The sequence below is a fragment of the Alexandromys fortis genome, unplaced genomic scaffold (assembly GCF_014885135.2).
Source record: "Alexandromys fortis isolate MF-2015 unplaced genomic scaffold, M_Fortis_MF-2015_v1.1 scaffold_128, whole genome shotgun sequence".
Taxonomy (NCBI): domain Eukaryota; kingdom Metazoa; phylum Chordata; class Mammalia; order Rodentia; family Cricetidae; genus Alexandromys; species Alexandromys fortis.
In genome coordinates this window covers 4,751,469-4,767,563 of record NW_026068012.1, presented here as the reverse complement: position 1 = coordinate 4,767,563, position 16,095 = coordinate 4,751,469, and the positions used below count along the sequence as shown (strand labels likewise).

General features: G+C 34.9%; 1 protein-coding gene across 1 annotated transcript; it reads left to right on the top strand.

Moving 5' to 3' along the window:
• Positions 1-4,039: 4,039 nt before the first annotated feature.
• LOC126513618 (olfactory receptor 4C15-like) lies at positions 4,040-4,999 on the top strand. The gene has a single exon (XM_050162102.1). It carries the CDS (start codon positions 4,064-4,066, stop codon positions 4,997-4,999), a length of 936 nt encoding a protein of 311 aa, XP_050018059.1. The 5' UTR covers positions 4,040-4,063.
• The last annotated feature ends 11,096 nt before the right edge of the window (positions 5,000-16,095 follow it).

The following is a 16,095-nucleotide window of genomic DNA, read 5'->3' as shown; positions in this document are numbered from 1 at the left end:
CAGACAGTTTTCTGCACGTAAATAACCTTCACTAAGCTACTAGATTTAATACACACATAACACACACACGAGACTGAATATTCTATCAATTACTGAGGCTGACTAATGCTAAGAGAAAGCCTAGCAGCACCCATCAAGACCACCTTCTAAGTGTTCAGCTGTGAGTTAGTGGAATGCTTAATTTAATCCTTAGTAAATAGAGATCAAGAAAAATGTAAAAAGAACGGTGGCACTTACACATGACTCTTACTTTTTTCATGCTTAATGTGATGAAGCATATTTCTCACCTTTTTATCTCTATAATAGAAATCAAGTAATGTAGAAAGCATCAATGCTTTGCATTTTATATTATCTTTGCAATACTATCTTATGTGCTTTTCTAACAGTATATTTAATTAGAGTGAATTAAAAAAATCGCCTTTTCTATATTTAGGTAAAAATGTGATAGGCTTTGAGATTGAATAAACACTAGTCATGGTATATTGAAGTGCTGTGCTAAACTCCATACAATATTGCAAACAAATATAAATGTACTTTTTTACACTGCTACACAGTAACAAATGATTCAAGAAAGGCATTATGGACTCAGTAAGGTCACAAAATGAATACCACAATTTAAGTAAACTTAATTTCTCCCAAGCACTAGGTTTCTACCTCAGAAAAAAAAATCTTAGATGAAGTTCAGAACTGCTGTAGTGTTTTTAGTCCTGGCCTGAAACCTTAAGTATCCAAATTACCAAGTCATTCAAAGAAAGGTTTCAGAATCAGTTCTGAAGGAACTGATAAGAAGCAGTGGAATGTCTGTTCTCCTACCTTTCAGAAATAGCGAGACAATGAATGTTTGGACATGTAGGGGACTCTGCAGAGCAGTCATGAAGAGAGAAAAGAGAGAAAATTCATTGTTACCCAAAGAGAAAGTATTTCTTAGAGAGCTGCTGAAAGGAGTTTCCATAGCTATACTTATAACCAAGCAATATTTTATTGGTACTTAACAGTATGAAATAAAAATATGAGTGCCTTCATGAGTGAAATTTATTATAAAGATAATTTCATGTAAGATTTTTATTTGCTACCATTGGTGATAACATTATTTTGTAATATAGTCAAATCAGCTTCCTAGAATGATATTTCCGCTAGTCCCTACGGCTGATTTGAATGTCATTCACACTTTGTATTAACAAAGAAATCTTGTTATCTTTATACAAATTGGATATGCTCCAGTAGTTCAGTTGTTTGGTGCATGGTGCTTAAATACACAGATTGGTATGATAATTAATTTTAATGCTATCAAGCATGGGAAGGGAATAGTGGGGGAATGTGCACAGTTGAATACAAGGAAGACGTCCCAATGTCACTCCACAAGGAGATGGCACAGAGACCACAGCTCCTTTTGTGGTAGACATGTAAAGATCAGGAACAGCCTTTGAATATTCAACTATGTGACTTTTAGGGGTAAGAAGGGCATGAGATATTTCAGGAAAAATACTAGTAGAGTCAGTTGGTCCTTGTATGAATATATGGATTTGAAAATCAAGATTGTATAGGGGTGGGATAGGGTTTTCTCTTCGTTATGGTCAATTAAGGCAAAATTATAATTGTTCAAAACATTAATATGAGATGTTATACTGTCAGCATATGAGTTCACTACTATGGTGAATGGCCTGCAAACTTTACAACCTTTTCAAAACTTCAAAAACATTAATTTTTGTGGGTTGTAATTTTGATGATTAATTTGAAATATTCCATAATAGTAGCAACTTATATATTATAAGATATATAATTTTATCATTCACTTTTATATTGTAAAGTATAGTAACACTATCACTAAATGGCCATGTAATTTTTCTTGAATTTCTGACGTAACTAACTATAAAAATGCTTTGTGTTTGAGGTCTTCATGTGATGTAATACTGAGTTGTAGTTTTGTTATCTACAATTATCCCTGTTAGGAGCATTTTAGATAATTCTATGTTTTGACTTGACACTGGATCATTACTGATTTTACTTTTAGGATATAATTTGAAGACTGAGTTTACTAATACAAAGATAAACAGACTTGTGGTTTTCAAACACCTCTGATGCCGACGTATTTTCTAAAAGTATTGCTGGAATAACTTGATTTCATTATAATTAATATAACTTTTAAATTTTGAGAAGACATTTGTCTTTTGAGTGATTCAGTTTTCACTTCACCATGTCTTTAAAATAATCTTGAAATAAATACTCATATGTAGTCTGAAGAATATCTTGATACAAAATTGTGAATTGTCTGGGTATATTTACAGAATGTTTTAATTACAGCTTTTGATTATAGAGGAGAAAGCGTCAGGAGTTTAAGGTCATCCTAAGCTAAATGGTGAGTTTGAACCCAGCTTTGACTACTTAGATCTTGTCAATTTTCCCACCAATGTAAACAACTATCAAATCATTTTTTCATGAACAGAGATCATGCAGTCTGTTACTTTTTCTGTGATAAATAACATATTATAATAAGTTGGATTTTGTTGTGGTGGTTGCTTTTTAGGAGTGATCAATTTTCCTTATACTTACCATAAAATTACCATAGGCTAATTTTAATATACTTTTAGTCTTTATATATATATTTCTATATATTTAAACATTGATACTTGTATCCAATTGAATATATCTGCCATTAATCCACTCTCCAAATCTTCCCAAGTCAAATGAAACATACCTCTTACAACATTATGACTCTCTCTCTCTCTCTCTCTCTCTCTCTCTCTCTCGATAACTCACTGAATTCAGGTACTGTTGTCCATATGCACATGGGTGTGGTCCTAGACAGTGGATCATGGGAACCATACCAGTATCCATAACCTCAGTAAAGAATGGTTATACACTGAGGCAGCAAACTCCACAGGAGTAGGTGCAAGGGAGCAACTGCTGAGGGAATAGGCTGGAATCCATTATGTGTACTGGTCCAGACATGAGTCTGGAACCTCCGAGGGAGTAGGTCTGAGCCAGAGACCTCTGCAGGACTGCCCAAAACCAGGAACCTCAGCAGCAGCAGGCCCAGGCAAGTGACATCTACAGAAACAGGCCAGAGTCAACAACCTCCACAGGAGAAGGTGCAAGGGACACACCGCTGAGGAAGACTTGAACCAGAGACCTCTGCAGTACCAGACCTCCTTAGCCTTATTCCCCAAGGAAAGGTGAGTGTACTATCTGAATAGTGAATATTTTTACCATTTTACCTTGTTGATTCTCAGTAGAGATCATGGATGGTTTTTCTTAAAATCCAAATTTAACATCTTATTTCTTTGAACTTAAAATTTTTTAAAAATTTTTGTATATGTCGCATATTTTGACTAGGAGACTGAGTTTTGCCCTGTCTCATTTTTTGATTCCTTTCAGTTACTAAGACAACAGCATCATTTTTATAAGCTCTGAACACACAGAAAATTGATGACTTTAAAAAATTAATATTAGAATCATGTTAATGGCAGCTATCCTTGTATAAAACTTTCTGAGTTATGAAGAGCAGATTGCTTGATGTGAACTCTAATACACTTCATGCTGTAAAACAAAACATTTAAATATTTAAAATGTTGTTTAAAAGTACATTTATCTCCTCTTTTGGCAGATGGAGCTTCAAATCACCACTGCAGATGACTCAGCATAGCCTTGTGCATTGCAGATGACAAACACAATTAATAGTATTTAGTCATCAGTATATTATTAATGTATGGCTTCCAATTGAATTTAAGTATTTTATTACAAGAAACATTTAGAAATTGGCAAAAGTTGAAAATTCAAAATGAAATTATCTATCACAATGGTTTTATTCAAAATTATTAAAACCTGTGACTATTTTAAATTATTCAATGGTTTCTACCATAATTTTATGCTATAACTAACAAAACTTTTTTTAAAAATAAAAAAACCTGTCCCCGTCATTGTTTTGAGTAGTAATAAAATCAATCAAGATAATTTTACATAAAGATGCAACATATTGTTGAAGCTTTAGTCTAAATTTTTAAGATTTATTTTTCTTGTAATTGCAGATTTCATATATTTTTCTTTAAAAGTCCTCTATAAAATCATGCAAAACCAGAGCTTTGTCACTGAGTTTATATTCCTGGGACTTTCACAGAATCCCCATATGGAGAAATTATTATTTCTTATATTTTTATTGGTCTATCCTGCAACTGTTGTGGGTAACATGATGATTGTGGTGACCATTATCTACAGTCCTGCACTGCAGGGCTCCCCTATGTACTTCTTCTTGGCATTCCTATCTTTTTTGGATATATGTGTCTCTTCTGTTGTCACACCAAAGATGATTGCAGACTTGGTTCATGAGAGAAAAACCATCTCCTTTGAATGTTGCATGGCACAGGTCTTTGCTTCGCACTTTTTTGCTGCAGTGGAAGTCATCATCCTGGCAGCCATGGCCTATGACCGCTATGTGGCCATTTGCAAGCCACTTCACTACTGTTCCATTATGAACAGGAGACTCTGTGGCATTCTGATAGAGGTGGCCTGGGCGGGAGGACTCTTACATTCTACCATACAAATTGTCTTCACTTTGCAATTGCCCTTCTGTGGACCCAATGTCATTGATCATTTCATATGTGATTTGTTCCCATTGCTGAAACTTGCCTGCACTGACACACACATTTTTGTAATTTTGGTGTTTGCCAACAGTGGCTCTATCTGCATCATTATATTCTTGCTTTTGCTTATTTCTTATGGTGTCATTTTGTTCTCTTTGAGAGGTCACAGTTCTGAAGGACGACGTAAGGCTCTGTCCACCTGTGGATCCCATGTTGCTGTTGTAGTTTTTTTCTTTGTTCCTTGTATATTAATATATGCCCGACCTACATCTCCATTCCCCTTTGAGAAAAATGTGTTTGTATTTACGGATGTCCTTACACCATTGTTCAATCCTATGGTGTACACTTTCAGAAATAAGGAAATGATAGATGCCATAAAGAAAATGTGGAGGAGGCTGGTAGTGGTTTCTGATAAACAATAAATTTTTGTATTTACAAGACTAAGGAGATGGCTCCATGCACAAAAGGACATGCTGTGTAATAATAAGGTCCTTTGTTTGGTTCCTTATTACTCATGCTCAAATCCAGGTATGGTAGATAATCTTTTACCTACTGTTGCTGAATCAGAACCAGACAGATGCTGGGGATGAACTGGGCAAAGAATCTTTGATTAACACAACTAGCTAAAGACCCAGTCCCAGACCTTTCCTTAAGAAAACACGGTAAAGAACTATAAAAAAAATCTTTTAACACCTCCTGAAGGCCTCTCAGGCATGTGAATTTGTACCTGCATTTTATACATGTTCTCACATACATTCACCCAAAAAACATACAGAAACAAATCAAATAATTGCATTTATCCAGCTTCATGTAAAGAAAAGACAAAATGCACATTCACTTTTGAAAGCTCTTCATAATTACACTTATATAAATATATAGAAACTATTCTATAGAGAATGCATTAATACTGTATATGAGAAATACTTTCAGAAGATCTTAATTTTTCTATGCATTGAACACTCATATTGTCATATATAATTTAAAGTCAGTTTAAATGAACATATACATTTTAAATAGAGCATTCAGAAATGATGCTGTAAAGTTTTAAAAAATTTTATAGTTTCCATATTGAATTCATGTTATGCACCCACCTATCAAAAAAAAACCAAAAAAGTCCATGACAGAATAAGAACTAATAAAAAGAAAATTAAACTAAATTGAACTCTGTATTCTTAAAAATCTACGGAACCATGGAAAGAGATATTAAAATACCTATGAAAAATTGGTCTTGAAATTAGGACAAGCAAGCTGAACATATTACAGAATATAGGTTTTTGTGACATTAATATTATATTAACTAGAATTACACAGAGAGGAACATAATTAGAAACCTTATATTATTTTTTTCAAATTTAATATGTGAAGATAGGATTTATTTTTCAGATGGAATCTCACTATATATTACTGGCTGGCTATGGAGACCCAGCTGGTGTCAAAATCTCAGGGATCTGCCCAGCTATGCTTTTGAAGTGAAGGGATTAAACTCATGCACAAACAAATCCATGGGAGATAGAATTTTAAATCATAAGGGATTTGTGGGATGTTGAAACTGTTCTAGGAAGGATAACTGACATGACACACTGTTGTATATATTCCCTTGTTTGTAAATAGCTCTCTTTTCTTAATTCTATCTTTTGATAATTAGATTTTTGAATAATTTTATAATTTTTTCTTGTATTCACCTTCCTAAGGCATTTTCACAAATTGTTGTTAGCTTGTTATTATATACTGATTCTAATAGAAATAATTTTCAATTAAACAAAGCTGGTATAAAATGCCAACAATGGTTTCAAAAGGTAGTCACTGATACAGAAATGTTAGTCTCTGATAGCTGACCTTTACTGAATAAGTGTTACCTGATATGAGATATAACTCATGTCGTGCACTGCCCACTGAAACCATCATGAACATATTTGCCTCCATCTTCCTATTGAGAATCTCATGAAACCAAACTTGTCGTGGTAAGTTCAAAATCTTATACCGAATTGCATTACCTTCAAAACTATTATTGAAATCTCTCAGCCTTATACACTTTATACCTCTTTAGTTTCTTTTATGTGTCTGGTAAACAAGAAAAACTCTGCCTATCAAACCTTCATTTCCCTCAAAGATCCAAAATGGAAATAATATTATCTAAGTAAGCAGGAAGTATGAGCAAGCAACTTCCAAAATATGTGAGAAATGACAGAAAGAGGTGACTCACTGGTAGGTCGCCCAGGTTTCCTATGCAACACTAGGACATTCATCTTTGGCTTAATGGGCAAGAATGTTGTACAGACATTTTTATGTAGGAGGATTTTTGAAGTACTGCCCTGCCTTTTCTTGACAAGATTTGCCAATCACTTTGTTTTGTATTCTGCTTGTAAAATTAGCATATTGTCAGCAGTTAAGGCAAGAGCCACATAGAAAGTACTCTCTATATGGAGTTTCCTTGATGCCCATCATCTTCTCTAATATAGATTGATGCTGCCAAAAGCAGAAATGCCTCATTGTCCTTAAAGAAAAAGAAGTTATGTTATTAAAACATATTAAATGCCATATTCTGCACTTGCATGAAGGGTTTGAAGACAACCTGTGTACCTAAAATATATCTGCTTGAACTAGAAAACATAACTAAAATGACTGCAAGTTTGATTATAATGGGTGACTAACTACTAATCTGCATTTCCTTATTATTCTAAATACTTGATAATAATAACTTTCAGGGGCTAAAATTTGAGGTACATTGTTAAATGAACTGTATGGGTACAATACCTTGAGCAAGATTGGAAACACACATAGAATGCTTTAACAAAATTAATCTCATTTTTTATCAGTATACAAAATTTCCATACAATCTTTAAAAGTTCAATCCAGTGTAAAATATTTAAAACTAGTCATTGCTTTTTAAGTAGATCCAATAATCTCTTTTATTTATAGCCTCCCCTTTTCCTTTTCACAGTAAATTCAATAATCTACCTATTTATTTACCTGTATCCCCTTTTTTCTTTTCAAAATATGAACCCTGAATCTAATCTCCTTTGTTTGGCTTTTTCCTGACCTTTACCAATAACAACTTCTAACCAGTTTCCCTAAACAATGACAAATATCCACAACCCAATGAAAGACCAAAAAACAACCCACCCCACATCTTAGGAATGTGGGCATTGTTTCCTTAAATTTACTTCCTATTGTATAGGGGTCCTAAAAAAAGAAGAATTTGGGTAAATTGTCAATTCATGGGAGAGGTAGTTGTATCATTATTTGTCCAGTCTCTGTGTAATGGTAAAGTGCAGGGCTTGTCTCAAGTCCTAGCCATTTAAAATTGTTCTGTGCAGTTTATAGTTCAAAGCCAATTTTTGGGTTGTATTTGTCAGTTTTGTGGTATTATCATAGCCCTTGTGGAATCACCATTATGGGGCCCCATCTTCTTTGGAAAACTTCAAAGATCACTATTTGACATGATCATGGTTCATTGTAGAAAACTAATAGAGACTCAAAACAAGAATCTTGTAGGAGATCACCAAGGCCAGCTGGACTGGGACTGAAAAAGCATGGGATAAAACCAGACTCTCTGAACTTGGCAGACAATGAGGGCTGCTGAGAAGCCAAGGACAATGGCACTGAGTTTTGACCCTACTGCATGTACTGGCTTTAAGGGAGCCTAGCCGGTTTGGATGCTCACCTTCCTAGACCTGGATGGAGGGGGGAGGACCTTGGACTTCCCACAGGGCAGGAAACCCTGACTGCTCTTTGGACTGGAGAGGGAGGGGAGTGGGGAGTGGGGAGTGGGGGGAGGGGGAGGGAAAAGGGAGGTGGGGAGGAGGCAGAAATTTTTAACTAAAAAAATTAATTAAAAAAAAAGGATTAACTTTGCCAGAAATCAGCGCTGACTATGGCTAGGTTCGAGAAAGAAGGCAAGAAGATGCGAGGGAGAATTGAAGCATGATGTGGGAAGTCCTTATGTCTATTTGTTGCTTTTGTTGGTCATTGAATAAATCTGTTTCAGTCAGAAAAAAAAACCCATAAACACGATGAAGATTAATCCCTTTGCACTAGAAAATGACATTTAAATTTTTTTTTGTTTGAGTGCTAGGTTGTTTTTTTTTTTTTCTACATCTTTGCTAGTTCTCTGTTTTACACAGAGAAATCAGGTTCACCCTGGAAACAACCTAGATGCCCTTCAATGGAAGAATGGATGAAGAAGTGTGGAATATATAAATATTATAGAGTACTACTCAGCGGTAAAAAAAACAATGACATCTTGAATTTTGCATGCAAATGGATGGAAATAGGAAACACTATCATGAGTGACAACCTTCATCTGGCAATGGATGGAGATAGAGACAGAGACCCACCAAGGTCCAAATGAGGAGCAGAAGGAGGGAGAACATGAGCAAGGAAGTCAGGATCACGAGGGGTGCACCCACCCACTGAGACAGTGGGGCTGATCTATTGGGAGCTCACCAAGGCCAGCTGGACTGTGACTGAAAACGCATGGGATAAAACTGGTCTCTCTGAACATGGTGTACAATGAGGGCTGTTGAGAAGCCAAGGACTATGGCACTGGGTTTTGATCTTTCTTCATGTTCTGGCTTTTTGGGAGCCTAGCCTGTTTGGATGCTCACCTTCCTAGACCTGGATGGAGGGGGAGGACCTTGGACTTCCCACAGGGCAGGGAACCTTGACTGCTCTTAGGACTAGAGAAGGAGGGGGAGAGGAGTGGAGTGGGGAGGAGGGGAGGAGGAGGGAAAAGGGAGGTGGGGAGGAGGCAGAAATTTTTAATAAAAAAAAAAAAGAAAAAAAAGAATCTTGTATAGGGAGGTAGATGAAACAGTTTTTTAAATTAGTATTCTATATGACCATTACTATCATGACAAGAATTTTAATATATATTATAAATTTTGAGATATTTATACCTTAAAATAAGATGTTAAAGAGTCATTTTAAACCAATGGATTATGAGGTTATTGACAATGCAATAGTCCCTTAATTTTGGTTTTTCTTCTGTCCCATGTCAAATTGTTCTTCTGAAATGAGACACATTTTGTATTTTATTTAACAAGCATTCTTATATTTAGAAAGGGAGAGAGTCATACTCAAACGTCAAAGTCAGCTTTAATCTTTAGTTGGACTTGGACTACGAAAAGGCCATTTTTATTGCATATCTGTAGAGAAAAGCAAAATTAAAATTTTGGGAATATTTATGAAACTTTATCTTGTTTGAATGTGATATACCAACAGATAAATTTACTCTTCTTTTCTAGGGGCATTTTTTTATTGAAAAAACTTCCGCCTCCCTGCCTCCTGTCTCCCTCCCCCTCCCCCCACCTCTCTCCCTCCCTCTCCAGTCAGAAGAGCAGTCAGGGTTCCCTGTCCTGTGGGAAGTCCAAGGTTCTCCCCCCTCCATCCAGGTCTAGGAAGGTGAGCATCCAAACAGGCTAGGCTCCCACAAAGCCAGTACATGCAGCCTGATCAAAACCCAGTGCCATTTTCCTTGGCCTCTCATCAGCCCTCATTGTCCACCATGCTCAGAGAGTCCGGTTTTATCCCATGCTTTTTCAGTCCCAGTCCAGGGGCCTTGGTGAGCTCCCAATAGATCAGCCCCACTGTCTCAGTGGGATCACAGATTATAGGCTCAATGTCCTTTATTTATGGTTAGAAACCAATTATGAGTGAGTACATCGATGTTCATCTTTTTGGGTCTGGGTTACTTCACTCAGGATAGTGTTTTCTATTTCCATCCATTTGCATGCAAAATTCAAGAAATCCTTGTTTTTTACTGCTGAGTAGTACTCTAATCTGTATATATTCCATACTTTCTTCATCCATTCTTCCATTGAAGGGCATCTAGGTTGTTTCCAGGTTCTGGCTATTACAAACAATGCTGCTATGAACATAGTTGAGCATATACTTTTGTTGTATGATAAGGCCTCTCTTGGGTATATTCCCAAGAGTGGTATTACTGGGTCCAGGGGTAGGTTGATCCCGACTTTCCTGAGAAACCGCCACACTGATTTCCAAAGTGGTTGCACAAGTTTGCATCCCTACCAGCAATGGATGAATGTACCCTTACTCCGCAACCTCTCCAACATAGGCTATCATTGGTGTTTTTGATTTTAGCCATTCTGACAGGTGTAAGATGGTATCTCAAAATTGTTTTGAATTGCATTTCCCTGATCGCTAATGAGGTTGAGCATGACCTTAAGTGTCTTTTGGCCATTTGAACTTCTTCTGTTGAGAATTCTCTGTTCAGTTCAGTGCCCCAGTTTTAATTGGGTTAATTAGCATTTTAAAGTCTAGTTTCTTGAACAAAGGTACTCTATAGATTCAATGCAATCCCCATCAAGGTCCCATCACAATTCTTCACAGACCTTGAGAGGACAATAATGAACGTTATATGGAAAAACAAAACAAAAGATAGCCAAAACAATCTTATACAATAAAAGAACTTCTGGAGGCATTACTATCCCTGATTTCAAACTCTATTACAGAGCTACAGTATTGAAAACAGCTTGGTATTGGCATAAAAACAGAGAAGTCAACCAATGGAATTGAATAGAAGACCCGGATTTTAACCCACAAACCTATGAACGCCTCATTTTCAAAAAAGCGAAAAGTATACAATGGAAGAAAGAAAGCATCTTCAACAAATGGTGCTGGCACAACTGGATGTCAACCTGTAGAAGAATGAAAATAGATCCATATCTATCACCATGCACAAAACTCAAGTCCAAATGGATCAAAGACCTCAATATCAGTCTGAACACACTGAACCTGATAGAAGAGAAAGTGGGAAATACTCTACAACACATGGGCACAGGAGACCACTTCCTACGTATAACACCAGCAGCACAGACATTAAGGGTAACATTGAATAAATGGGACCTCCTGAAACTGAGAAACTTCTGTAAAGCAAAGGACACTGTCACTAAGACAAAAAGGCAACCTACTGACTGGGAGAAGATCTTCACCAACCCTGCCACAGACATAGAGCTAATCTCCAAAATATATAAAGAATTCTTGGGACTTTTTTTCTGAATGATTTGTCCTTGTTCTCTACATGTCATTTTTGTCTAATGATCTTAAGATTCCTTAGTTGAATGCTGTTATTCTCCTGGAAAAACAGAAACTAAAACCCTTCACCAACTCTAATTTTAGGGAGGTTCTTTTTTGGAAAGTATTATCCGATCAAATGGAAAACATTTGTTAGTTTTATTGGCTAGTTTAGATTAAATGGCTATGCTGCTTGACAAACAATCATCTCTTCTAATTAAGAGGTCTGTCTTCTTCAATTCAAATCTTTATTAATTTTTATGGTACCCATAGCTTTTATTGTCCTGTGAAAACAAGCAAAACCCCTTGCCCAAAATAATACATGTGCTAGTTTCCATTCTGAGGCCATCATATTTTTAAAGTATACTGGCTGCTTTAATTCTGCATTTTTTCCATTATCCAAGATCTTTGCAGTTGTCATTCATTTCTCATTAGCTTTTAGAAAATTTAAAGTAAATAAAGTATTATGTGATCTATTTCTGGGGGGTCTTTATTACCACTTTCTGTTATTTTAACATAACCTTTAGAGTTCCATTTGATCTCTCTACAACTGTTTTCCCTGTAGGATTGTGTGATATACATATAATCTGCTTTATAGTATCATCAGCAAAATTCTGTTTCATTTTCTTAGAAATATATACTGAAGCATTGTCATTCTTAATAATAATCTCAGGCTCTCTGTCCTCCAGTCAAAGTAGAACATGCTCACATCTCTGTGAGTTTACACAATTCCTCCCTTTTAATTTTATTTAATAAATTCTTTGCTCCTGCTATAGGACAAATGACTATGCCTGTCTTGGGAGTCATTTTCCAGACTTACCCATAATTGGTACAGGCATTCCCTCAAGTTCTGTCTTAGGTTGCCTTGGGGTAAAAGATCTTAACTGTCTCTAATATCCATTCTCTGTGAATAAATGGTTAAGGGAGAATTTATCTCTAGGTGCTGTGCACCTTTCAGCCAATTTTCTGTCAAGAGATTGAATCATATGCAAGCAGATAATGCTTTGTGATTCATATGATCCTGTGGCTACACTATTTCCTAATAATGACCTGAAGTGGGAAGCCTTATGTGGATTTATCATGTAAAAATTTTCTTAGACAAGCTCTAATCTTCTTCTAATAATGAACTATTAGAATAATGAACCTGTTAATGAAACATTAACAGGTCAATACCAGGAATCTAACACAAACACACAATTCTCAAAACACAATTCTCTTATATCTGTTCTAATAAAAAGACAAAAAAAGGGTTGGTATTGAGCTATGAGTCTTTTTTCTTTCCTATAGTCCAACCGCATTGCTGCTTCTAAGTTTCAAAGATAAGTCTGACCTGTCTCACTCTCTGAGCATTGGCAGAAACCTTCAACATGTCTCTTTACCCCAAAGGGTAGATTTTCTGGAGTTCTCAGTTCTAAGGTCTTTTCTTTCAACAGCAGATTGATCACTGTACTGACAAAAATATGTTCTGTGCCTCAAGATACAGTATGGATAAACTGTCAAACATTCAGCCAGTGTTTTTGAACCAGTTCCAATGTAACAATCCACTGTAAAAAAATATTGTTCTGGAGGATGAGTCAAAAAATCCAGTAGGAAATAGGAAACCTGCATTTTGGCAGCCTTCTATTGTTGAAAAGGTTAGATTATTGAATCTACTTTTTAAAAACAGCATATATACAGAAGGATATACCACATCAAATATTTTGTTATCATTTTGTTTCATATATATATAATAAAAACATGTATGTACATATATGATTCTTTGATTAAAAGAAAACTTAGTTTTCTTTAAAGCAATAAATGTTTTCCAGATAGAATGAATAAAAAATTCTTGTGAAGGAAGAATTTTGGTGAAATAGTACACAAAGACACTGTATTCCATCAATTATAAAATTGATACTTTATTTGAAACCAGTGGAGTACAAAAACATTAGCAAGCAGAACCTTAATGTAATTTATAAAAATATACAGCATAGAATTGAATGGACATAAAAAGATTGGGAACTATGTCCTGGAATCTCATGAGGATAAGCATTTTCTAATCCCTGAAGGGACTAAAAATCACACTCGCAAATTTATGTCTCAGAGAAACATTGATAAATTCTGGATACAGTGAAGGAGGAATTTTTGTTTCTGAATTCATGTTTTGCTCATCAACCATGATGAACACAGCACTTGAGAAATAGAGGTAATTTTCTCTATCCCTATTGACAGAGCTATTCTCTTGCTCTCCTTTAGATGTAGCAGAAATTCATGGAAGCAAGCAGAAAGTCTTTGTCAAGATTGATGGACCCTATACTATAAAAAAATAGAACACATATATCTTTAGAGTATTTCCAGAACTGAAACAAGGTGAGACTCAGAGGGCCCACTTTTGTATTTTCAGAAGTAAGTCCAACTTGTGATATTATTTTAAAAATGGATATTGTTGACAGGTTACATTTTAATACAACTGTGGGGTTTTCACATCTTTCCTATCTGTTCTAGAAAGTGTGGCCTAAATTCTGATTCTTAGACTCCTTAAATTCATCACAATGTGTCCAAAGTCAATGGTTCCAGCAGCACATAAAACAATACAGGAGGAGCCAAGAGAACAACACTTCACCTTCAAAGATTGCACAAATTCCTGCAGTGCTTCAACAGTGCTTTCTAGAGGACAAAATACTTTCTTTTTTCTTTGCTTCCTTCCTTTCTTGTTCCCTTTTTAAATTCCTTTTCTTCAATCTTCCCTCTAATACTTGTTTATTTTTTTAAAAAACATGATACTTACATGCTAGCACATAAAACATGTGATGTGAAGTTTGAAATATAGTATCTCTGTGGTTTTTTTATATTTTAAAACTAAGAACATGGTGAATAGAAGTCTGCACAATCTCATATTTTATTGATATCAAATATAAAATGCTCTTGCTTCCAAAAATGCACACTAACAATGCTATAAGAAAGCACAATTAATATCATAAATTGAGGTTATGTCCACCTAAGTTTCAATAAGCAAAAGGTTTCTACCTAAGAATATTCCAGAAAATATAAGTGCTTGAAGCTCTCATATTCATCAGTGTATGTAATCTTGGCTTGGCCTGTCTTTTAAGATTAGCTGAATCACCAAGACATCCAAGAACTTTCAGAAACCCATCAGGAAGGGCATGAAGGGAACACAGAAAATTCCCTTACCCTACAACCAGAAAAAAAGAAAAAAAGTGAAGACACTTAGTGAATTCAGCATAGCAACAGTGAGGATAAAGATAAATGATTAAAATTCTGAAAATCTTGTATTTCACAGAGTTATGAAGAGGAATTTGCTTAGCTACAAACATAAGAGATAAATCTTTCATTGGCACACAATAATCTTAGACAAATAATATGATATAGTTGTATAACTTAAATTGAAGCAATTTCAAATTGGGATTTTATTAAATTAATCTATTAAATGTCAGTATTTGTTCATTTGAAACATATTTTGAAGTAAGTACTTATAATGATAACCATTCTGCTCATACATTTTATAGTTTTGAGTGTTCTTATACTTTATACTTAACAAATAATGTTTGTTATTTGTAGATACAGTGCTATAATTTTCTGACAAATTGAATAGATAGCAAGCAGTAGGTTCTGTGGATGGTAGAGCTGGGAAAGACCCTTTCCAACATCAATGTTAAGGACATGACTCAGTGACAGTTATTGCCCCAAGGGTCCCTGAGCAAAGTCAGAAATAGGTATAGTATTTTCACATACATGATAGTTAGGAAAAAGAATGTCATAGAATATTTCAGGAGAGAGTCAGTGAACCTGTGTTAGTTCACACATGACAATATGAACATGAAATATAAAACATTAGAATTGAAAATAGGTTGAACAAATGGAATAGCCCTTCTAGAAAGCTCATATTGAAAAACTCCATGTTGCCACTGTGTTAGCCCATACTTCCACTTTTCTCAATGTGGTGGACAGTTTGTAAAAGTTCACATATCCTCTGTCACAATTAAAGGAAACTGGTTTTTGTACTCTAGCTTTTGGTTTATTTAAATAATTTTTAATAGTAAAGTGTTTGTTACAAATGAAGTATATCATAGCTCCTGTTCCATTCTAGATTCTATGTTATATTTTAACTCTTAGAAAAGGACATTAAATTTTGCCTGCTTTTATCACTTACCAAATTATTAAAATGCTTTATCATTCATATTTTAGTCTTTAATTTATACTAGCATGAGGTAGTGATTCATTAGGTTTTTATTTTTATATTATATCCTTATGAATGTTTTCCATATTTCTTACTTTTCAGTATTTTAGATAGCATTGCATTTTTTGAAAGTATAGTGTTTTATTGTAAAATTTCCTCATCTCATTTTATTTTCAAAGTAAAATTTGTGAACTGGAATACAGTTTCTGAATTAGAAGTAGGAATGTTGAATAATTTCTAATATGTTTTCTAAATATTTTGAATGTGTGAATCCATTTTATTTTAATTGGGATGCTTTAAACATAT

Coding starts and splice junctions, on each gene's coding strand:
- LOC126513618 (XM_050162102.1), top strand. CDS start 4,064: ATGCAAAACCAGAGCTTTGTCACTGAGTTTATATTCCTGGGACTTTCA.